This window comes from Scyliorhinus canicula, chromosome 11, assembly GCF_902713615.1.
Source record: "Scyliorhinus canicula chromosome 11, sScyCan1.1, whole genome shotgun sequence".
Lineage (NCBI taxonomy): Eukaryota > Metazoa > Chordata > Chondrichthyes > Carcharhiniformes > Scyliorhinidae > Scyliorhinus > Scyliorhinus canicula.
Genome location: NC_052156.1, coordinates 62,412,610 through 62,437,064, shown reverse-complemented (window position 1 = coordinate 62,437,064; position 24,455 = coordinate 62,412,610). Strand labels below are relative to the sequence as shown.

General features: G+C 42.5%; 1 protein-coding gene across 1 annotated transcript in view; it reads left to right on the top strand.

The window, feature by feature from the left end:
* rybpb (RING1 and YY1 binding protein b) overlaps nt 1–24,455 on the top strand; it is a 60,280-nt gene that overhangs the window by 23,990 nt on the left and 11,835 nt on the right. Inside the window, exons 3-4 of the mRNA XM_038812185.1 lie at nt 16,821–16,994; nt 18,779–18,874. Coding sequence (XP_038668113.1) covers nt 16,821–16,994; nt 18,779–18,874 — 270 coding nt within the window. The remainder of the gene's footprint in view (nt 1–16,820; nt 16,995–18,778; nt 18,875–24,455) is intronic.

Below are 24,455 nucleotides of genomic sequence, written 5' to 3'. Positions count from 1 at the left end.
GGGCACTTCATGATTGTTGCTATTGGTTGGATAATCTAAAACACAAGTTGGGAGTCTTCGGATAAGGAGTCGATCACTTAGAACTGAGATGAGAAGTTGCTTTATGCAAAGTGTTGTGATTCTTTGGAATTTTCTACCCCTGAGGATTGTGGATGCTCCATTGTTGAATATAGGGATATATAAGTTTTTGTTGTCTCGGAATTGAGGGATATGGGGAGCGGGTGGGAAAATGAATTGAAACCCAAGGTCAACCATGATATTGAATGGCGGAGCAGACTCAATGGAACATAAAAAAACATAATGTCACAAATAGGCTTACACTAATGAAGTTACTGTGAAAAGCCCCTAGTCGCCACATTCCTGTGCCTGTTCGGGTACACTGCGGGAGAATTCGGAATGTCCAAATTACCTAACAGCACTACTTTCAGGACTTGTGGGAGGAAACCGGAACATTCGGAGGTAACCCATGCAGGCATGCGGAGAATGTGCAGAGTCCGCACACACGGTTACCCAAGCCGGGAATCGAACCTGGGGCTTTGGCGCTGTGAAGCAACAGTGCTAACCACTGGATCACGTGATCTACTCCTATTTCTTTAGGAGCAGGAGTTGGCCGTTTGGCCCTTCGAACCTGCTCCACCATTAAATATGGTTATGGCTGGTCATCTGTTCCTGCTTTCTCCCCATATCCTTTGATTCCTTTAGCCCCAAGAGCCATATCTAGCTCCTCCTTGCAAACATACAATGTTTTGGCCTAAACGGCTTCTGCGGTAACAAATTCCACAGGCTTACCCCTCTCTTTCCCCCCCCCCCCCCCCAAAAAAACTTCTGAACTCCAGCAGATACCTAACCGGCTCAATCTCTCTCTCCTTGTATATTAGTCCCACCATCCCAGGAATTCGTCTGGTAAACCTTCACTGCACTCCCATCTAGAGCAAGAATATCCTCCTTCAGACAAGGAGACCAAAACTGCACGCACTATTTCAGGCGTGGTCTCCCTAAAGCCCTTTGTAATTGCAGCATGACATTCCAGCTTTTGGACCCTAATTCTCCCGCTATGAAGGCCAGCATACCATTTGTTGTCTTTACCACCTACATGCTTGCCTTCTGTGGCCGGTGTACACGGATACCCAGGACTCTTTGCACATTCCACTCTCAATTTATAGCCATTCAGATAATCTGCCACTGCCTTTTTGCTACCAGAAGTGGATAACCACGCATTTATCTACATATACTGCACCTGCCATGCAGTTTCCCACTTGCTCAGCACCATCCAAATCACACTGAAGCATCTCTTAAGAAGGTGTACGGTGTGTTAGCTTTTATTGGTTGACGGATTGAGTTTCGGAGCCATGAGGTCGTGTTGCAGCTGTACAAAACTCTTGGTGTGGCCGCATTTGGAGTATTGCGTGCAGTTTTGGTCGCCGCATTATAGGAAGGGTGAAGAGGAGATTTACCAGGTTTTAGCCTGGTATGGAGAGTAGATCTTTTGAGGAAAGGCTGAGGGACTTGAGGTTGTTTTCATTAGAGAGAAGAAGGTTAAGAGGTGACTTAATAGAGGCATACAAGATGATCAGAGGATTAGATAGGGAAGACAGTGAGAGCCTTTTTCCTCAGACGGTGATGGCTAGCATGAGGGGACATAGCTTTAAATTATTTTTTTTAAATTTTGAGTACCCAATTCATTTTTTTCAATTAAGGGGCAATTTAGCGTGGCCAATCCACCTACACTGCACATCTTTGGGTTGTGGGGGCGAAACCCACGCTGACACGGGGCGAATGTGCAAACTCCACACACAGTGACCCAGAACTGGGATTGAACCTGGCACCTTGGTGCTGTGAGGCAGCAGGGCTAACCCACTGCGCCACTGTACCGCCCTCAACATAGCTTTAAATTGAGGGGCGATAGATATAGGACAGATGTCAGAGGTAGGATTTTTACTCAGAGTAGTAAGGGCGTGGAATGCCCTGCCTGCAACAGCAGTGGACGCGCCAACATTAAGGGCATTTAAATGGTCATTGGATAAACATGGATGATAATGGAATAGTGTAGATGGGCTATAGATTGGTTTCACAGGTCGGCGCAACATCGAGGGCCGAAAGGCCTGTACTGCGTAATGTTCCATGTTCCTCCTCACAGCTCACCCTCCCAGCCAACTTTGTCTCATTTGCAAAGTTGGAGATATTACATTTAATTCCCTCATCTAAATTAATAATATATCTTGTGAATAACTGGGATCCTAGCACTGATCCCTGCGGTACCCCAGGACTCTCTCCCTGCCATTCGGAAAAAGGCCCATTTATTCCTGCTCTTTTGTTTCCTGTCTGCTAACCAGTTTTCTATCCATCTTAATACACTACGCCTCCAATCCAATGCACTTTAATTTTGCATGCTAATCTCTTATGTGGGACTTGGCCGAAAGCCGTCTGAAAGTCCAAATAAACTGCATCCACTGTCTCCCCCTTATCCGCTTTACTAGTTACATCCTCGAAGAATCCCAGTACAGTTGTCAAACATTTCACTTCAATAAATCTATGTTGAGCTGTGATTTTTATCCTGTTTTCCAAGTGCTCTGCTGTAAAATATTTGATAATGGTCTCTGGAATTTCCCCCACTACCGATCATGCTGATTGGTCTATAATTCTGTTTTTTGTTTACTATCCTTTTTTAAATAGTGGGGTTGCATTAGTCTATAGCATGTTGGAAGATGGCCACCAATGCATCCACTATTTCTAGAGCCACTTAACCTATAGCCCAGAGTACTTATCAGGCCCTGGGGATTTATCGGTCTTCAATCCCACCCATTTCCCCAACATCATTTCTCTATTAATACTGGTTACCACCTCACTTCCTCTTCAAGGCAGAGGAGGGGGGAGATCAAGAATAAGAATAAACGACAGAAAGGGGATAAGAAAAAAGCATCAGGCAGAGAAATCAAGGCCCAGAATCAAACTGCACCATAGGGAAAAATAATGGAAACTAAGTGATGTTAAAAAAACAAGCCATAAAGCTTTGTGCCTTAATTTGTAGAGCATTTGCAAAAAGTGGATGAATTAATCACGCAAATAGATGGAAACTGGTATGATACTGTTCCGATTATGAAAATCTTCACTTAGTCATTTGTACCAATAAATTATGTTCTAGGTAACGTCCCAACCCTGTAACAATAGGGTAGGGTTAAGAAACAATAGGGTTAAGGTTGTGTTCCCCAACATTCCTGGTAGGTTATTTGTATCCTCCTTTTGTGAAGATTGAGCCAAAGTATGTATTTAGTTGGTGAGCCATTTCTTTATTCCCAATTATAAATTCCCATGTTTGACTTCAAGGGACCTATACCAATCCTTTTCCTTTTACATAGCTGGAGAAACTTTTACAGTCAGTTTTTATGTTCCCTGCAAGCTTACTCTTGAATTCTATTTTCCTCTTAATCAATCCCTTGATCCTCCTTTGAATTTTAAACTATTCTCAATCCTGTTATTTTTCCTGGCCAATTTATATGCCTCTTCCTTAGATCTAATACTATATCTAATTTCCCTTTTAAGCCATGGTTTGGCCACCTTTCCTATTTTACTTTTACACCAGACAGGAATAGACAATTGTTACAGCTCACCCATGCCCTCTTTTTAAAAAAAAAAAATGATTTTTATTGAAAACTTTTGAATTTATACAACAACGGGAAGCACGGTAGCATTGTGGATAGCACAATCGCTTCACAGCTTTACGGTCCCAGGTTCGATTCCAGCTTGGGTCACTGTCTGTGCGGAGTCTGCACTTCCTCCCCGTGTGTGCGTGGGTTTCCTCCGGGTGCTCCGGTTTCTTCCCACAGTCCAAAGATGTGCAAGTTAGGTGGATTGGACATGATAAATTGCCCTTAGTGTCCAAAATTGCCCTTAGTGTTGGGTGGGGTTACTGGGTTATGGGGATAGGGTGGAGGTGTTAACCTTGGGTAGAGTGCTCTTTCCAGGAGCCGGTGCAGACTCGATGGGCCGAATGGCCTCCTTCTGCACTGTAAATTCTATGATCAATGATCTTCTATGATCTATGAACATCAAACCATACTAAAATACGAACTATAACAGTAATGACAACAACCATGAACCTTCGCCCCTCCTCAATGAACAACCCAACATATTAACAACAACTTAAATTTAAGTTACATAACCGTAGCGAAAAAATATAGAAACTATAATAAGGAACGCCCCTCGCTCTCGCTCTCTCCTCCCCCTCCCCCGGGTTGCTGCTGCTATTGACCAAGATACCTATCGTTGAGCCAGGAAGTCCAGAAAAGGCTGCCACCGTTTATAGAACCCTTGTACTGATCCTCTCAGGGCAAATTTGACCCTTTCCAACTTTCTAAATCCCGCCATGTCATTGACCCAGGTCTCCACACTTGGGGGCCTCGTATCCTTCCACTGCAGCAAGATCCTCCGCCGGGCTACTAGGGACCACCCATGCCCTCTTTGAATGTTTGCCATTGCCTATCCACTGTCATTCCTTCAAGTAACGTTTCCCATCCATCATAGCCAACTCGTGCCTCATACCAGCAAAGTCTTAGAACCTGTCTCAGAATCAACTCACTCTCCATCTTGGTGAATACTCCAATCAGATTATGGTGGCTCATCCTTGAGGGGTGTCTCACAACTAGATTGCCAATTATTCCTTTCTCCTTGCATAATACCCAGTCTAGCTGTTCCCCAGTTGGTTCTTCGATGTATTGGTCCAGAAAACCAGCCTGTATACACCAGGGATTCCTCCTCTACGGGATTGTGACTGATGTGATTTCCCAATCTATATGCAGATTAAAAGTCTCCTATAACTATAGATATTCCTTTATCACATGCATCTCTAAATTCCTGTTTAATGCCCTTCCCAACATCAGCACTACAGTATGGGGTCTATAAACAACCCCCATTAGTTTTTTTGCCACTTGGTGTTTCTCAGCTCTACCCAAGCAGATTCCACATTGTCAGAGCTAATATCTATCCTCACTATTGTTAATTTCCTCTTTAACCAGCACAGCAACTCCAATTTTCCTTGTTGTCCGACCTTTCTAAATACTGACTACACCTGGATGTTCAATTCCGATCCCTGGTCACCATGCAAGCATGTTTTCCAAATTCCAACTATATCATGCCCTTAACATCTATTTGCACCATGAATTCATCCACTTATTGCAAATGATCCACACATTAAGGCACAGAGCCTGAAGGCTTTTCTTTTTAAAAAACACTTGTCCTGTTTCCACTATTTTCCACTGTGGCCCTGTTTGATTCTGGCCCTTGATTTCTCTGCCTATCACTTTGTTTTTTCTTATCCCCCTTTCTGTCTTTTTTTGTTATCCTTGATTCCCCTTCCTCTGACTCCTTGCATAGATTCCTATCCCCTACCATTTTAGTTTAAACCCTGCCCCTACCACTCCAGCAAATACTCTCCCTAAGATGTCAGTCCTGGTCCTGCCCATGTATAACCTGTCCAGTTTGTATTGGTCACAAAGTCCCAGGAAGCCCTCCCCCTCGCACCATGCATTCATCCGATTATATTTTGCCATTTCTATTCTAACTAGCAAGTGGCATTGGTAGTAATCCTGAGATCACTAACCTTTGAGGTCCTACTTTTCAACTTGCTTCCTAACTCTCTCTATTCTGTTTTTAGGATTTCATCCCTTTTTTAATATATTTTTGGTAACATCCTAACTCATTTAACAATTGGTTTAAGGCTGTGGTACTGAAAATATTCCAAGATGTTTTATCTCCTAATTCACTTTCAGCTCGATGTAGATGTCTGAAGGTGAGACCTCATTACTATGAATGATTTTTGTTTGGTTTTACCTGCTTTTAGCTCAACAAATATCGATCTGGTTTTAAAATCACCATTGGATTTTATTAGCAACCTAACTGCATAATGCCCACATGTGTATTTATTTAACCGCATTATGCAATTTTTGGAAATTAAGCTAACCTGCAGCAAAATGTTCAGTTAAGGCTTCTCTTGTTATGTGGTAGCGCTGTGTATTTTTAGTCCTTTAAGGAGCATAACCCATAGGTCCATATTATAAAGAAAATTGACAGCACTGCTGAAAATCTGATGGTTCAGAGACTTGTTAACAGGCAGTTTAGCGATTTTTATGCAGCTTGCTGAATCTGTAATCCCCAAATTGCTGCACTATAGCACCCCTCTGCAATCCTAGATTGTGCTATCTGACCTGAAGCAAAGCAAATGAAATTGCTTCCTCAGTTTTCAGTAGAATCATTAAATGGGAATATCTAGTTTGGCATTGATTGAAATTTGGCTTGTTCTAGATTTATTCCCATTTAGCACAACAGTAAGTAGTGGTTCAGCACTGTCAAATGATTAATGTAACAGAATTTGTTGTTTTGAAATTATTTTCCTGAGAACACATCTAAGTATGGCTATGAAAATGTTTCTTTCATTACAAAGTTTCAACAATGATGTTGGAATACTCAGGGGTACATATAGTGGAACCCCTTTGAGGCTCCTCAGACATTTCAAAGGAAGGTATATCTTTAGAGATGATGATTAAGAATCTCCCTATATTGGCACTAGGTCTTGGTTATATTGAAAAACTGTATATGGTGCTCCTAATTTAATATGAGCCATATTTTAATTGGCTTTCTTGGGGTAAAATTTTCTACACGAGGAATGAGGCATTAAATTTCTGGTAAAGGGTAAAAACCTAAACAAAACATCACCAATAAAGTATTGCAAAACAAGTAATTAAAGCAAATACCCATTTTAAACAAAGCAAAAACAACCAAAGGAATTTTGCAAGTAAGTGAATTATTTCAGACTCTTTGATCCTTAAAATTGCAGATAGATGTAAAATAACTTTATTTATATAAATTTAGAGTAGCCAATTATTTTTCTTTTTTCCAATCAAGGGACAAGTTAGTGTGGCCAATCCACCTAACCAGCACATCTTTGGGTTGTGGGGGTGAAACCCACGCAGACATGGGGAGAATGTGCAAACTCCACACAGACAGTGACTCGGGGTCAGTATTCGAACTCAGTGCCGCAGTCCCAGTGCTAGCCCCTGTGCCACATGCTGCCATAGACAGATGTATAAATGATAATTGCGTTCATTTTAAATCACGAGAAATCCAGTTGCCCAAAATGCAAAACCCATTTCTTGTACTTGAGATTTGCATAACTGGAGATTGAAGAATTGAAGTACAGGCCCTTCATACTTATAGCAGGAAGCCATTTTCTGCAGAAAAGAAAACAAAAAGCGGAAATATTTTCAACAAAGTTAAATTAGTTTCAGCTGGAGGGCCTTTCTTCAGAGCTCCAGTATACAAATAGCCACTTTCCAGTACAGTAATTAAATATTGTTAAAATAAGAGGCATGTTTCAAAGCTTTTCATCTTGCACCCAACAGGACAAACGCAGTAGTCTATCATAATTTACACTACAGGAGAGAAGGGTGCTGATTGGTTGGCATGTCAACTGAAACCAACTCCTATAGGTCTATGGGCCGCCCTAAATGGTGCCCTAGATATTTGCTCTACGAGACGTTGGCTATTCCGATCAGATCATTGTTTACCGTTTATCATACAAACTCGCAAATGGGCCATAGGCTATCCCTTTCAATGCCTGGTCTACCTCAATTATTCTGGAAAGGTAAAGTATCTCAAATGTGAATGGTGGGTTAAGCAATTGTTTTCGTGCCCTTACTGTGCAGTAGCTGCATGAATTTTTTTTCATGAAGAGGATGCTGACTTCAGCCTGAAAATATGGTTTTCCTATCACACAATTGAGTCATTTCTATACCGGTATGATGTAGGTCCATCGACCTATATCCAGTGACTGGTCAATCAAATCAAACATGTGCTTTTGGTTATTCATGATAAAGAGTACAAGCCATACTTAACCAGCCTTTGCTTGTAAGATCCAAAACAAAATGTCTACCATTTAGATGTGATGCCATAGTTGAGCAGCACTTGCTGAACAATCCCTAATGTGCTAATAGCTGCACGAATAACCAACTTGAATAATCAGTTAAGCTTGTAATGTGGTTCATTAATGCTTGCTGGAAGTAACATGTTATGTGCAGCGTCCAGATCTCTGCCAACAAAAGGAATTTATCCAAACCTCCAGCCTCTTTGAATTACTCGGGAGCTTAGCAAGCCTTTAGTTCCCTATTGCTTTCTCCATGTTAACGCCTGAGAGTCAACCTTTTTTCTCCTGTAGTATGAGTCACTGTGATTTTGAAATTTGGCATTCTTGCATTTATCCTGATGAGTGCAGGATGAAAAGCTCCAACGACATTGTCTCCTTTCAGCAATATTTAAGATCTTGAAATCCTTGACTTGAAACATTGACTGTTTTCTCTCCACAAATACTGCCAGACCTGCTGCATGTTTCCAACATTTATCTTTATTTCAGATTCAGCATACGCATTTTGCTTTTGTTTTACCATATTTTTAGAAATGTATTAACTGATGTATAAACAGCCACACTTACTCTAAATTGAGCCCAGAGAGCTTGGTGCTGCATGTTTTTCTAATGGATCATTTCCTCTGCATTTAAATTAATATAAAATTTGTTTTTACTCATTTATGATGCGGGCATCGCTGGCTAGGCCAGCATTTATTGTTCCCATGCATCTGTAACCTTGCCCTTCTAAATGGTTGTGGTCATAGGCTTGGAAGATAATGTCTAAAGACTTTTGGTAAGTCCCTGCACCTTGCGATGGTACACACTTCTGCCACTGTTCATCTGTGGTGGAGGGAGTGAAAGTTTGTGGGTGGGGTGCCAATCAAGTGGGTGCTTTGATCTGGATGGTGTTGAGCTTCTTGTGGTGTTGGAGCTGCACTCATCCAGAAAAGTGCAGATTGTTTAATTGCACTCCTGACTTCTGCCTTGTAGACAGGCTTTGGAAAGGTTGAGTTAGTCACCACAGGATTCCGAGCCATTGCATCTCCTGCGGCAATGGTTAGATTCTGCCTTGATTGCCATTGCCTGGCACTTGTGTGATGCAAATATTGTTGCCATTTGTCAGCCCAAGCCTGGATATTGGCCAGGTCTTTCTGCATTTGGATATGGACTGCTCTTCCTGTCAGTTTCAGTGGAGTAATGATGTTGCTCATTACTGCAGCAAAATCCAAATCATTGTGATTATTTGTTACTTTGTGGTATTTGTTAATTATCAAACTGAGGCACTAACCATTTCACAGCATAAATAAAAACACTGATTTCGGATTGTAGGAGACGTTTTGCTAATGGAAGCCGCTAGCCATGTGTTTAACAACCATGAATGTAACAACCATATACTTTTATACCATTTAATCTCTCGCAACGTCCCATTGCATTTATGTGTATAATCGAACAAAAATTAATAAGTCAAAAAAGGAAACATTGGAATGGTGACCAGAAGCTTGGTGAAAAAGATAGGCTTTGCATTTAAAATTTTTAAATTGAGACAGATAGGAAAGAGGTTTGCGGCAGCATGGTGGAGCAGTGGTTAGTACTGCTGCCTCACTGCGTCGAAGACCCGGGTTCGATCCCGGCCCCGGTTCACTGTCCGTATGGAGTTTGCACATTCTCCGTGTCTGTGTGGGTCTCATCCCCACAATCCAAAATGATGTGCAGGGTAGATGAATTGACCATGCTAAATTGTTCCTTAATTTGGGGGGGGGGGGGGGGAAGAATTGGGTACTCTAAAAAAAATTTAAATAGGGAAGAAGTTTGACTTCAAGGCTGAAACAACTGAAAGCTCAGCATGGATGGGCAAAAGTGTGTGCACAAGAGACCAGAGTTGGAGAAACTTCTCAAAAGGCTGAAGGAAGTTATGGCGATTGAGAGGATTAGAAATAGAGAACTAGTGTTGCAAAAGAGCTTGACACATTTGCTTCTGTTAATGCCACGTCCAGTGGACTTAATCCAATAGTAAAAGGACCCTTTTAAATTTAAGATTAAACTAGTTATCATTTCATGTAATGTACCTGGTAACACACTTACAATTTTGGGGAAGGATAACATTGCTATTTATATGGAGCCTCTGGCATACAAGCATAATTTCTTGTATGCTTGAGGTGGCTTTTGCAATATTGTTAATGGTTTGCAGTGGAGGAGTTCTTTCAGATTATTTCATTACTGGAGATACTTTCTAAAATTGGTAAAAAGTTGAGTGCATGGCAGGAGGAGCAGCAAAAAAATAAATTGCAAAACATAAACCTACATGAGAAAGCTGTTCATTATAACTATGAAAGTCTTTAGATATGAATTTCTAGTTCTAAGAATGTTATATATTTTATCTAGTATAATTTGAATTTTTTTTTTTTACTAAGTTTGGACTTTATTCTAGCAATTTAAGTTGGCCGAACCTTCCTCTGCTTGAGTGATATTTCCACTAATTAGGAAAACTTTGAACGTTAAACGACTGTTCAACAAATGTTATTAGAAAATGTATGAACCCATTTCTTAATTTAAAAGCTGGTGTAGGTGACCACATTTTTGGTGTGAAACCAGTGAATTTGGAAAAAAAAATACTTGTGTTCTTTTTTTTAGAAGGTGTATTAGAATAAGTTTTAAGCATTTGTATTGGAACAGAATCAACGAGTTGTAAATAAAGTGGATACTGATTTGCAAGTTTAGCACACGTCAATGTTTGGTCTGATACATGTCTTTATATCCCACATCAGGAGTGGGATCTTCATGTAATTTTGTTTTGCTCCCATGTTCTGTTCATCCAGCTGCAAGGATCTAGAACGCACCACACAATTAGATTAAGAGGAGCGATTGACAGCTAATTTTATTCTGTGCTTCACAGATTATCTTATTAAGAGGATATTGGTAATTCCATTAAAGATGTAAGATAGATGCTTTTGAGAGTTACCAATCAATGTAGCCCAAACATTAGTTGATTACTTTACAATACTGTAGTTTGCTATAGTCCATGCTGTGTCCATTCATTCAGCCCACAGCACTTCTGCTGGCTGGTTGGTTGAACTATTCAATTCGTTCTGTAATTATTTTCCCTTGAAGTATTTGACCAATCAGTTTTTGAATGCTACCACTCAATTTGCTCCCACTACCCTTTGAGGCACTACATTCCAGAGCAGAAAAATCACTATTTCAAAAAATAATTATTTATCACCTTATTTGCCAATTAACTTAAATCTGTGTCCTCTAGTTTTTGACATTGGAAATGTTGTTTCCTCCTTTGCTCGATCCTCAAGCTCTTTCAAGACTTTAGCACCCATGATGCATCCCTTTTTCATTTCCAGTCTTTTCACATAACTGAAGTCCTGCATCTGGCACTATTCTTGTAAATCCTTCTATATTGTTCCCTAGTGCCCAGAATTGGACTTCAGTTGGGCTCTAACCTGTAATTTCTGAAGGTTAATCATACGATCCTTTCATGTGTACTCCATATAACAAAGCCTAGAGTCCCTTATGCACTTGTTTAAAAAAAATGTATATTTTTATTGGTTTTGCATTTATTTATAACATTGCTAGGAACATCACACAAACGGGGAATCTATGCAATGGGAATACTTAAGGTGTGCACACAAAGGTTACCTTTGCCCCTCGCGCTCGCTCGGCCCCCTCCCAAAAAAAATAATTGGTGCTGGCCACAAACCAGTCCTAGAACAAGCTGGTGAATTGCTTCCATATGTTGCAGAAGCCGTCCTCTGACCCTTGAATGGTGAATTTTATTATTTTTAAAAACAATTTTAGGAAGTCTGCTTCCTCGGACAGCGAGTCTGAGGCCTTGGGTGGCATTGCTGATCTCTAGCCAGCAGGGGTTTCTGGTGAGCGATCAGTGAGGCAAAGGCAAGGGCACCTCCCCCTCGCCCTGTAAATAATTCTGGATGTTCCCATAGCATTAAGACTGCCACTAGTACGCATGGCTTCATCCTCACCCCAACAACCTTGGACATAGCCTCGTAAAAGGCGGCACAGTACCCAACAAGTCTGGGACAGGACCACAACATGTGGGTGTGGTTGGCTGGGCTCCATGCCACTATTTGCATTTGTCCTCCAGCTCCGGGAAGAACCCACTCATGCGTGTTCTAGTCAAGTGCACCCTGTTCACTACCTTTTGCTGTGTTAGGCTCACCCCTGCGCATGAGGTGGCGTTCACCTCTGCAGTGCTTCGATCCTGTGTCCTCCCCCTATCACTATGCCTGGCTCTTTGTCTTACTTTTTCTTGTCCTGAGGTGACTGTACCACATCCCAATTGTTGTCCGTTCATGTCCACGTAGTTACTGTCCCCCAGTTTGCCCCTGGTTCAGTTGTGGTGTGTCCTTGTAGCTGGTACCTTAGCGGTGTCCTTGAGAAGAAAGTTCCTTATTTGCATATACCGGAGCTCATTCCCTTTTGGCAGTTGGAGCTTGTCTGTTGGTTACCCCAGGGTCACTACTCTGCTGTCTACATATGTCCCCCGCCGTCAGTGACCCTTTGTCCTGTCACCACCTTTTAAAGGGGTGTCGCAGGGGTGAATCTATGGTTCTTGCAGATGGGGGGCCATGGTAGACATTGCCATCAGATTGAAGTGGTGCCTGAGTTGATTCTGTGGCCACGATCACTGGGCTTCTTGAGTATTTGGCTGGGGGAAATGGGAGTGGGGCCCTGGCCAATGCTCAGAAGGATATCGCTGTGCAGGAGTTCTCCTCCGTTCTTACCCATTCCACTCCCGGCTCTTTGATCCACCCCCGTTCTCAGTGTTAGCTGCCCAGTGGAAGAATAATTGGTTCGGAAGGGCCAGGCCCCCTACGTTCCTCCTCCTCCTCTGTTGGATGCTCTTGCAGATCCTAGCATTCTTCTACCCCCCATCCCAATCTACTTTGGTGACGAAGGCCCTGGGGATGAAGATTGGGAGGGATCTGCACCGGAAGACAAACCTTGGCAGCATGTTAATTTTTATTGTCTGCACTCTGCCCACCAGGGGGAACGGGAGCGAGTCCCATCTCTGCAGGTCCCTCTTTACCACCTCCATCAGACGTGATGGGTTCCACTTGTGGATCCGTATCCAGTTGTGGGCTATTTGGATCCCCAGGTATCGGAATTTGGTTTGGGCCAGCTTGAACAACAACTTCCCCAGCTCTGATTTCCGCCGCCCCCGTGGGTTCACAGGGAAACTTTCGGTCTTGCTCAGGTTGAGTTTGTAAATGCACTCCCTTAGGAGTTCCACTGTTCCTTTCATTATGGCTTGGGGGTTCGTGACATAGAGGAGCAGGGCATCCGCATAGAGTGAGAGACTATTCTCCCTGTCTCCCCTCTGAATGCTTCTCTGCCCCATCACTAAACTTGAGAGCCAGAGCCACTGGCTCGATTGCCAGAGCAAATAGTAGCTGGAATAATTGGCACCCCTGCTTTGTCTCTCCAGCAAAAGTATTTGGCGCTGGTGGTGTTTATCTGTTCGCCTGCCATGGCAGTGCTGTACAGTAGTTTCACCCATGAGGTGACCCCTGGCCCAACCCCAAACTGTTCCAGTACATCCATGAGGTACTTCAGACCTTCTGTGTCTAGGGAGATGATCACTTCTGGTGTCTCCTCCCTGGGTGGGGGTCATAGTCACATTCAGCAGGTGGCTGATGTTCATGGTTAGTTGTCTGCCCTTGACAAGAGCCTGTCTGATCCTCCGTGACTACCTCTGGCATGCAACTTTCCAGTCACCTCACAAGGTCCTTCGCCAGGACTTGGGCTTCAGGAGTGAGGTAGGTCTGTACGATCCGTACTCCATCAGGTCTTTGACCTCTTTTTAGAGATCAATGATATTGAGACCTGTGCCAGTGTGCGCAGGGCCCATCGGTAGCAAGTCATTAAACATCTCCCACAGGTACGGGGCCAATGCTGGCCCAAACGTTTTATCGACTTCCACCAGGAATCCATCCAGACCCGGTGCCTTCTCCGACTGCAGAGAGTTAATGCTGTTCATAGCATCCCCCAGTTCTAGTGGTGGCTCCAATTCCTGCCTTTTTTCCTCCCCCCACAGCTGACATGTCCAGCCCATCGAGAAACCGCCTCATCATCTTCGAGTCTACCTCCAGGGGCTTGGAGTTGTACAGCTCCCGGTAAAAGGTTGCAACAGCCTCATTGATCTTATCTGGTGCTGTCACTAGCTTACCTTTTCTGCTATCTCCCTTATTGCTGCCTGCTTTCTCAGCTGGTGAGCCAGTGGGCACCTGGCCTTGACTCTATATTCATAAAAGGTCCCCCATATCTGGTCGGGTTGGTGTACTGCTTTCCCGGTAGAGAGAAAATCAAATTCCAATTGTAGCTTTTTCTTCTATGCCAGCAGTTCCACGGTCGGAGCCATGGAGTACCACTGATCCACTTTGAATATGGAGTCGATCAACAGTTGCCTCGCCAACCCCTCTTTCCTGTCCCTGAGTGTCCTGTAGGCTATTATTTCCCCCCAAATCCCTGTCTTCAGTACCTTCTAAAATAGTGGGTGAGACCTTGCCGTTCTGTTTACAGGATACGTATCTGTCGGATGTTGTGTCTAGTCTCCATGGGGGCGCTGGGCCCGGCCTGTCTCCAACCTCACCCACGTCGTGTGGAGCGTGGTCTGAGATTGCAGAATATTCCTCCCCTTCTTCTACCCCGGAAGCATCAACTTACAACGAAGTAGTTGATACAGGAGTATACTTTGAATTTGAGGGAAGAAGGAGAACTCCTCTCTTGGGTCCGCTCCCAAACATCTGCTCCATAAAGGTGTTCAGCCCCTTTTCCAAGGCCAATTGCTTTCTTGATGTGGGGCTGGATTTGACTCCTCGAGTCCTGTACACAATTGAAGCCTTCCCCCACCATGATGAGTTGGCGGGCGTCTAGGTCGGGGATTTCTGCCATGGTGTTTTTTTTTTGATGAAGTCTACATCATCCCAGTTAGTGACGTATATATTCACTGGTGCAATCAGCAATATTTACCACATGGATGTGCCTCTGCATGCCAGGGTTTCCCTTTGTTTGTTGGTCATCAAAGATGGCCACCGTTATCATCTTTGTCCCAGTCGTCTCCACATGTGACCTGTTATAGACCTGGTAACTCGGAACACAACAATTACTTTGAGACTACATAAATACATCTTTGCTTCAAAATCCAAATACGCCTTCAGTTATCAAATCTGCAGAAAACCTTAAAAATTCACAAAAAGATGATTGACTCATTTGTAAGGTTGGATGATCCGGTTCTTTTGATGCTTCTGTTTTAAAGGCTCTCAAAATTGTGTCATCACAAAACAAAGAACTTATCCTAAATGAATTAGTCCAGTGTATTTAACCCCCTCTCTGCTCCACTGATTTTGCTGGCTGTCATCCCTGACTCTTAAAATCATTGCTTCATTACAGCCATTAATTTTGGCTAACCCTGCTGTCTTTGGAATTAGTTCACTGTCTTACTGGGATGAGGACCTGTATGACACTTGAGGGCTACTTACTGTTATTAGTTGAAAGTGTAGCTTTTGAAAAGCCAATTTGACCAATCAGAGTTCCTGTTTTCATTCCTAATGTCTAGGGATGATGCATTTTAAAAGCTCAAAGAAATTAACTTGTGTTGGATGTCACAACTAATCTGTTGATGTGGCATTGCAGTTATCCTCCATCTTCAAGTATTTTTGATGGCAGACTTCCACCTTGTGCACAAAAAGTTTGTATTGTAGCTGCTTTTAATTTATAACAAACCTTCAGCAAAACATCAGTGTGCTGCCCATATGATTGAAAAGGTTCTTGAAAAGCAAGATGCTCATTTGACCCCCTGAACATTGAATTTAGTTTTGACTAAAGTAAAATGGTTTGGAACCTTGAGCTAATGTTAAGAGTTTTTCTGTTCTTCAGACTCGTGGCAATTGTATACACTGTCTATGTTACTTCCATTATTGCTACCAGTGGTGAATCAGTACGCAACTGTAATTTTCTGTAATAATTTTCCACAGGCCTACCGGTCTGTAATTGTAATATTTTGTATTTCCATGGGCTGTAGATGAAGCTTCCACATGTCCACCTAAATATCAGCGACAGCACTGTTACATTTGGCATCTTGTGCTGCCTTGAATCTCGGCTCCTGCAAAGGCCTGGTTCTGAAGGGGGCCTTTTGAGCAAGTGGTGCAAATTTTAAATTCTCGCCATACAACAATATTCCCGAGCCCCAACCACGTTCTTTCCTTTTTAATTCAAATTTATTTTGTATTGACCTCTTTCCTTCTCATGGCAACAGTGCCTTCAAACATAATGCTCCAGAATTTCTTCAAGGGAAGAAAGAAGTGGAAAGATTTAGGAGCATCCTTAAAACCTAACTCTATGATCAAGTTGTTGGTCACTGCTCTTAATTTTTTACTTGGGTGATTCAACATCTTTCCTTGGAGCTCTGTGAAGCCCTTGGATTATTGCATAATTGCATGATAGTATGGATATTTCAGATATTAACTATTGTTTAGCAATTTAAAGTGGAATATTAATCAGTTACATATTAATTTAGCTTCCTAACATCTCTTGGGAAGTTTTTTTTTGTATCTGCATACTTTTGCTGACTGGTAACTGGATCGTTATCTGAAAATTAAGCCATGATGTAGATGCCGGCGTTGGACTGAGGTGAGCACAGTAAGAAGTCTTACATCATCAGGTTAAAGTCCAACTAGTGTTTGAAACAAACATGGTGGACTTTAACCTGGTGCTGCAGGACTTCTTACTGAAAATTAAGAGCAGAGACTGCATTTGGGCTTTTAGCTGTATATCCTGTAATTCACTTGGAGAGGTTTAATTATTTCCTGTTTTGCACTCCAGCGGCTGCATTGTGTATTGTGTCTTTGGGAATGTACGTGCGCGCAGTAAGGGTAATGCATCACATTTTTGCTTGTAGAAAACCAAGAATAAACTCTCAGCTGGTTGCACAACAAGTAGCGCAGCAGTATGCAACACCTCCACCTCCAAAAAAAGAGAAGAAGGAAAAAGTTGAAAAAGATAAGCCTGATAAAGAAAAAGAAATGAGCTTGAGCTCAAATGCAAGCAAAAAGAACAGCAACAAAAAGATAAAGTAAGTGTAATTTTCAAACTATACGTGAAAGTTCTGAACTTAATGAGCTTCCCTGTGAGTAAAAGGCAAACTAAACATTTTTTCAGTTTTTTGGTTAGTATCAGCAAACCTCGATAGGAGTTATGTTATCAGTAAGGATTTAAATACTCCCCTATAGTTCAGAAAAATTGTGGTGGTGCAGCGTTCTGCAGACCCACTGGAACCTGCTTAAACACATAACGACATGTGAAGTAGGAACAAGTCGGCCATATGGTTCCTTGAGCCTACTCTACTACTCAGTACGATTATGGTGGGACTCACCTTGTCCTTCCATCCCTATATCCCTCAATTCTCTTAAGCGCCTGAAAATCTGCCAATCGACTCATTAAACATCTAGAGCCCACTGGGATAGAGAATTCCAAAGATTTTACGTCCCTTGAATGAAGGGACTTAAAATTCGTCCTGACTGATCACCTCATATTCTGAAACTGCCGCTTAGTTACAGACTCCAACCAGACAATTGGTACAGTGCAGAAGGTCATTTGGCCCAGCATGTTTGCACCGGCTCTAGGAATAAGCAATTCACTTATTGCTTTTCTCCGCCTTCTCCCTGTAACCCTGCACATTCATACTTTTCAGGTAGTGATGTAGTTCCTTTCTGAATGCTTCATGAGCCTGCCTCCGCCACATGATGCGTTTAAAAAAAAAAAAGCATTTTCTCAAATCACTTCATAATGTTGGTTTCTTTTGCCAAAATTGATTAAGATTTGGAATGAACTTCCCAAGGATGGTGGAGGAAGGTTCAATCTAAGCATTCAAAAGGGAATTGGAGTGTTAGCTGAAAATAATGCAGGGGTTGTGGGAAGGAGGTGGGTGAATGGCACCAAGGGAATTATTTGTAATTACAGAGTATAGGCTCAGTCTACAGTACCTTCCTCGTAAAACAGCCCCCTCATCATCCCAAGAACAACTTGGTCAAAATTTATTGCACTCCCACTAAGGCAGGTATATCCTCCTTTGGGTAAAGAGACCTAAACTATGCACAGTACTCCAATTTGGTCTAATGCTATACAATTGCAGCAAAACCTCCTTGCTCTTATACTCCTGACTCCCTTGAAATAAAGGCTTTCTCTTGCTTTATGTATCTGCATGTTAACTTCTAATCCATGTACAGGCACACTCCAATACATCTGAACGTCAACCTTTTTAAGTCCTGTACCTTTTGGAGAGAGTATTCCACTTTTTCATTCTTCCCACAATTTTATACTTCCCAACATTATATTTTATCTGCCATCTTCTTGACAACTCACAACCTGGCTATATCCCTTTGCAGCTAGTGCAGAGCTTATAGTGTGCCTTTAAATGGGCAATAATGCGATAAGCATGGTTTAGGCACACTCCCCTGAGCAACTTTTGGTAATGTTGATTCTGCTCACCATAAACTGGGCAAATTCAATGAAGAAATCTCATCCTGGATTCCACTGGAAATAATTTTTTACATCAACAATAGCAGAAAGGGCTTTAGAAAATAAAACCTTAAAAAAATTTTGATAATCATCTTTTGGTAAACTGTTTAAAGAGTGAGATTAATAAATGTTTTTTGATTCGGCTGATTACTTTTTTTAGGGTATATGTTTATTCCTTATGGATTCCAATCATTGAATAATAAAAGTGATGTTATTCTTGCTTAGTAAGTCTGAAAATGTTTCTACATTTTTGATAATCTGGCGACTATAACGTTTGTGGTAGAGTAATATAATTTATGGTAGAATTCAACAAAATCAGCAGTGTGGCTTTATTTTCAGGCCGAAGATGGAACTTGAAAAAGGACCTCCTAGTGAAATTAACAGTATACAGTCTGGGAAAGCTGCAACAAAAACTGATAGCTTACACACTTCAAGGTAACTTGTTTTAATTGCTAGCTAAAATGTAGTTGCAGCATGAAATATCTTGTTCTTTGACCTAGTTGAAAATTTTTGTGTTTAGAATCATGTGCACCAACCCTCTGAAAGAGCACTCCACCTAGGCCCAATCTCTGTAACCCCACCTAACCTGCACATCTTTGGACTGTGGGAAGGAACCTGGGGGAAACCCACACAGACACTTGAGAAAACGTGCGAACTATACACAGTCACTTAAGGCTGGAATGGAACCTGGATCCCTTGCACTGTGAGGCAGCAGTGCTAGCTGTCCCCTTATAGTGGCTTTGTGTGGCTTGGCGTTTAGACCATAATATAGAGCAAAATTAGGCCATTTCGGTTCATCCAAGTCTGCTCTGCCATTCGATCATGGCTGATGTATGTTTCTCGTCCCCATTCTTCTGCCTTCTCCCTGTAACCCCTGATTGCCTTATTAATCAAGAACCTGTCTCTGTGCTAAAGACACTTCGTGACTTGGCCTCCACAGCCTTCTGCAGCAATGAGTTCCCCAGATTCACCATCCTCTGCTGAAGAAATTAATACTAATCTCAGTTTTAAAGGATCGTCCCTTCAGTCCAAGGTTGTGCCCTCAGGTTCTAGTCTCTCCTCGTGGAAACAACATCTCTACATCCACTCTAGGCCTCTCAGTATTCTGTAAGTTTCAATTAGACCCCCCCCCCCCCCCCCCCATCCTTCTAAACTCAATCAAGTAGAGACCCAGAGTTCTCAACCACTCCTCATATGACACATCTTTCATTCCTGGGATCATTCTTGTGAACCTCCTCTGGACCCTGTACAAGGCTAGTGCATCCTTCCTTAGAATCGGGGCCCAAAACTACTCTCATTAGTTTGAATGGGGTCTGCCCAGAGCATTATACAGTCCCCACAGTACAACCCTGCTCTTGTATTCAAAGTGAATGCTGACATTGCATTTGTCTTCCTAACTGCCAACCGAACCTGCATGTTAACCTTAAGAGAATCTTGAACTAAGACTTCTAAGTCCCTTTCTGCTTCCCCATTTAGAAATATGTTTATGCCTCTATTCTACCAAAGTGCATGACCTCACACTTTTTCACAAAGTATTCCGTCTGCCATTTCGTTTCTCACTTTCCTAGCCTGTCCAAGTCCTTCTGCAACCTCCCGCTTCTTTTTTTTTTCTTCCTTTTTAAAAAAAAATAATTGGGTACTCTAAATTTATTTTAAAATTTTAGAGTACCCAATTCATTTTTTCCAATTACGGGGCAATTTAGTGTGGCCAATCCACCTAGCCTGCACATCTTTGGGTTCTGGGGGCGAAACACATGCAAACACAAGAAGAATGTGCAAACTCCACACGGACAGTGACCCAGAGCTGGGATTGAACCTGGGACCTCGGCGCCATGAGGCAACAGGGCTAACCCACTGCGCCACCATGCTGCTCGATCCTCCCACTTCTTCAACACTACCTGTCCCTCTACATATCTTTGCATCATCTGCAAACGTAGCAACAATGCCCTCAGTTTCTCCTTCCAAATTGTTAATGTATATAGTGAATAGTTGTGGTCCCAACACTGACCCCTACAGACCACCACTCATCACTGTCTTCTGTCAGTCAGCCAATCCTCTATCCAGGACAGTACCTTGTCCCTAACACCATGAGCTCTTATCTTATTTAACAGCCTCCTGTACGGCCTTGGGCTTTCTGGAAATCCAAACAGATCATGTCCTCTGGCTCTCCTTTGTCTAACTTCCTCGTTACCTGTTTGCATGATGGATCTACAAAGGATTGAACCTTATTTCATGATATGTTGATGAATAGCATGTCTTTGGAATTCCTCAAATTAGTGGAAAGTAAAAACGCACATAGCCAATCCTGTTCACTTAAGATGCTTCTTTTCCTAATTATGCACGAGTTGGCAATGTGAACATCACAGCACATCCAATGTTTCTGACATGAATGAGGAGGAAAGATTTTTTAAATATTGCCCATGCATTGAAGAAAGTAACAAATATTTTCATGGCTCTTTTGCCATTTTGGATCTTTCCTCCAGGGACGCTCGCCGATGGGAAGAAATCATAATTTCCCTGGTGCAGCTGTATTGAATTGTTCTCTAATCTGGGAGCTGGTACAAAGCTACCAGAAACTAAAAAAGCGCATTACTAACAAAGTACAAGCCTGGTGACTCATTAAATTAAACAATCTTTATCTTAAAAATAGACAGTCTAAAAAAAATACTAAGTAAGTCAGGTGGCATTTTGTGGACAAAAACAGTAAACTTTCAGATCTAATTACCTGAAGTGTTTGCTGTTTCTCTGCACAGGTGTCTGACGTGGTGAGTATTTCCAATGTTTATGTTTTCATTTTAAATTTCCTCTTGATAACTTGCTTCATATTGATATGGAGATGTACTTCAGGGCGCAAATCTTTTTCCCCTCCTTTCCCACTGCCTTTCCAGAATTAATGTTCCTTTTTAAGTGTGGTGTCTGTATGAAAAGCAGAACAGGTAGGTTTGTGAAGTTTTTGGCATCCTTGTTTGATCTCCATGTAGGACCTATAAATAGATCATTATGTGGAAGATGACCATTCTATGAAAGTGTCCTCCTAAGTTGAACCTGGTGTGTGTTCTTCACTACAAATCTGAATGTTGAAATATGTGATCTCAGTTGTCATGTTATGTGTGACGACTTGCTTTCCATCATCAGTAGTAATCAGAATTTTGCACTTTGCTTCCCAGTTGCTGGTCAAGGATATAAAGCTCGAAATGGTGTGGCATTAAGATACTTTAAAATTCCTGGTTGTCAACATTGCATTAGCACGGTTAAAAGTTGGGTGGGAAGGAACAAAAATGAAACCAACTTTGAACAGTGTTTAAACAGTCAGTGGTGTCCACTGAGTTTTTCTGAATGAGCTTACTAATGTTGAAATACAGGCAATTTTGTGAAGTGAATATATAGGTATATTTAGTAAGTGATATGTCACCAACAAGGGAAATCTAGTTTTTTTTTACTCTTGTTCTGCATTGGCTTCCATCCATTGCCTAAAACGTGTCTTAGTCAGCTTGTGTTCCTGAATTCTGCCAATGGGACTTGGAAAGGAAAATGGACAGCAAATTCCATATTTTAATTTAATAATCATCACTTTTAATTAAAATGATCCCCAATGTGGATATGTGAGAATGCAGACACTGGATTTGCCTCAAAATAAGTGCTACTTGCTATCCAGTACTAGACGAAGTTTGGCAATTTGGGCAATGTACTGGAGAGATGCTGGCACCTATGGGAATGTACCCCAGAATGAGTCCTTCACTGCAGTAATGGAAGAGATAGGGAAGAAAAAAATAGCTGTTTTGTGTTTGGTGATTATTTGCTGAATTTTGTTTAGTTGCATGTAACTTTTCATGGTTTCTTCAAAATAGATCGAATGATTAATTTCTCATTTTTACCAAAGAAGAAAGGGTAGCACAAGTGGCTAGCATTGTGGCTTCACAGCTCCAGAGTCCCAGCTTGAGTCATTGTCTATGTGGAGTCTACATGTTCTCCCCGTGTATGCGTGGGTTTCCTCCCACAGTCCAAAGACGTGCAGGTGGATTGGCCATGCTAAATTGCCCTGAGTGTCAAAAAGGGTAGGAGGAGTTATGGGGATAGGGTGACAGAGGACTTAAGTGGGTTGGTGTAGACTCAATGGGCCAAATGGCCTCCTGCACTCTATGTTCTATGTTTGTGGTGTCCATTCCATTATATTTTGATGTACCGCCCCATACGCAACACTTTTCTCTCCTCGCCTCCACCCCCCAGTATTTCTTTTTACAAAAAATGTATAAATCTTTAATTTCACATAATAATTAAACTGTGCAGATTCAGGTGCAAAGGATCCTGTGCTACTTTTCTTTTGAGGATGGTCTCTTTGATTATGAACAACTTTTAACTAAACAACTGGTCGCCCATCACTGTTTGAGATATGTGTGTAAATTGGCTACAATTTTGGTAATGAAGAATTTTGGAATGCCCAGGAATCTGTACGATGCTATATAAATTAAAGTTACCTTTCTGTGTTCCCTTATATCATTAGCTGAATTCACAAACTGCATGCATTTTGTTTTTAAAAAGCTAAATTAGTGGCAATACCTCCCAAGGATATTCGGACCATAAGACATAGGAGCAGAATTAGGCCTCTTGGCCCATCGGGTCTGCTCTGCCATTCAATCATGGCTGATATTTTCTCATCCCCATTCTCTTGCCTTCTCCCCTGATCCCCTTATTAATCAAGAACCTATCTATCTCTGTCTTTTTTTTTTATAAATGTTTTTTTATTGAGTTTTCATATTTTATATATGACAAATTACAAGTTATTAGAGAGAGAGAAAAAAAAAAGGAAAACACAAAAATTTAACATGAATATTTACAGGTAAGCATCTTCATAACAATAATTGTGGCCGCCCCCTTTAGCCAGCATACATATTTTACATTCCCCAATATGGCCGAGGCACATGTTTATAGGCATTTATTTATAGTTTGGTTTTGGGCCTTGGCTTGCCATCAAACCCCCATACCGAGCCCGTAGCCCCCCCCCCCCCCCCCCTCCCCCCGGCTACCTTCCCCCGATTCCCGTCCATTTTCCCCTGGTTCTTGGCCACCCGACTATTCTTCCTCATGTACGTTGGCCACAAACAGGTCCCGGAACAGTTGCATGAATGGCTCCCACGTTCTGTGGAAGCCGTCGTCCGACCCTCGGATGGCGAATTTGATTTTCTCCATTTGGAGAGATTCCGAGAGGTCGGACAGCCAGTCTGCAGCTCTGGGTGGTGCTGCTGACCGCCAGCCAAACAGGATTCTACGGCGGGCAATCAGGGAGGCAAAGGCAAGGGCGTCCGCCCTCCTCCCCAGGAATAGATCTGACTGGTCTGAAACCCCGAAGACCGCCACTATCGGGCATGGCTCCACCCTCACCCCCACCACTTTGGACATAGCCTCGAAGAAGGCTGTCCAGTACTCCACAAGTCTGGGGCAAGACCAGAACATGTGGGCGTGGTTGGCTGGGCCTCTTTGGCACCGCTCACATTTGTCCTCCACCTCCGGGAAGAACCTACTCATACGGTTTCTCGTTAAGTGGGCTCTATGTACCACTTTTAGTTGCGTCAGGCTGAGCCTTGCGCACGTGGAGGTGGAGTTGACCCTATGCAGTGCTTCGCTCCAGAGTCCCCACCCTATCTCCATCCCCAGGTCGTCCTCCCATTTCCTCCTTGTTGCGTCCAGTACGGTGTCGTCCCTATCTACCAGTCGGTCATACATGTCACTACAGTTCCCTTTCTCTAGGATACTTGCGTCCAGTAGGTCTTCCAGTAGTGTCTGTCGTCGCGGTTGTGGGTACGTCCTTGTCTCCTTTCGTAGGAAGTTTTTGAGCTGCAGGTACCGTAGCTCGTTCCCCCCAGCTAGCTGAAATTTCTCTGTCAGTTCGTCCAGTGTTGCGATCCTGTCGTCCGTGTATAGGTCCCTGACTGTCAGTGTCCCCCCGTCCTGCCTCCACCTTTTGAAGGTGGCGTCAGTCAGTGCTGGTTTGAACCTATGGTTGTTGCAGATGGGAGCC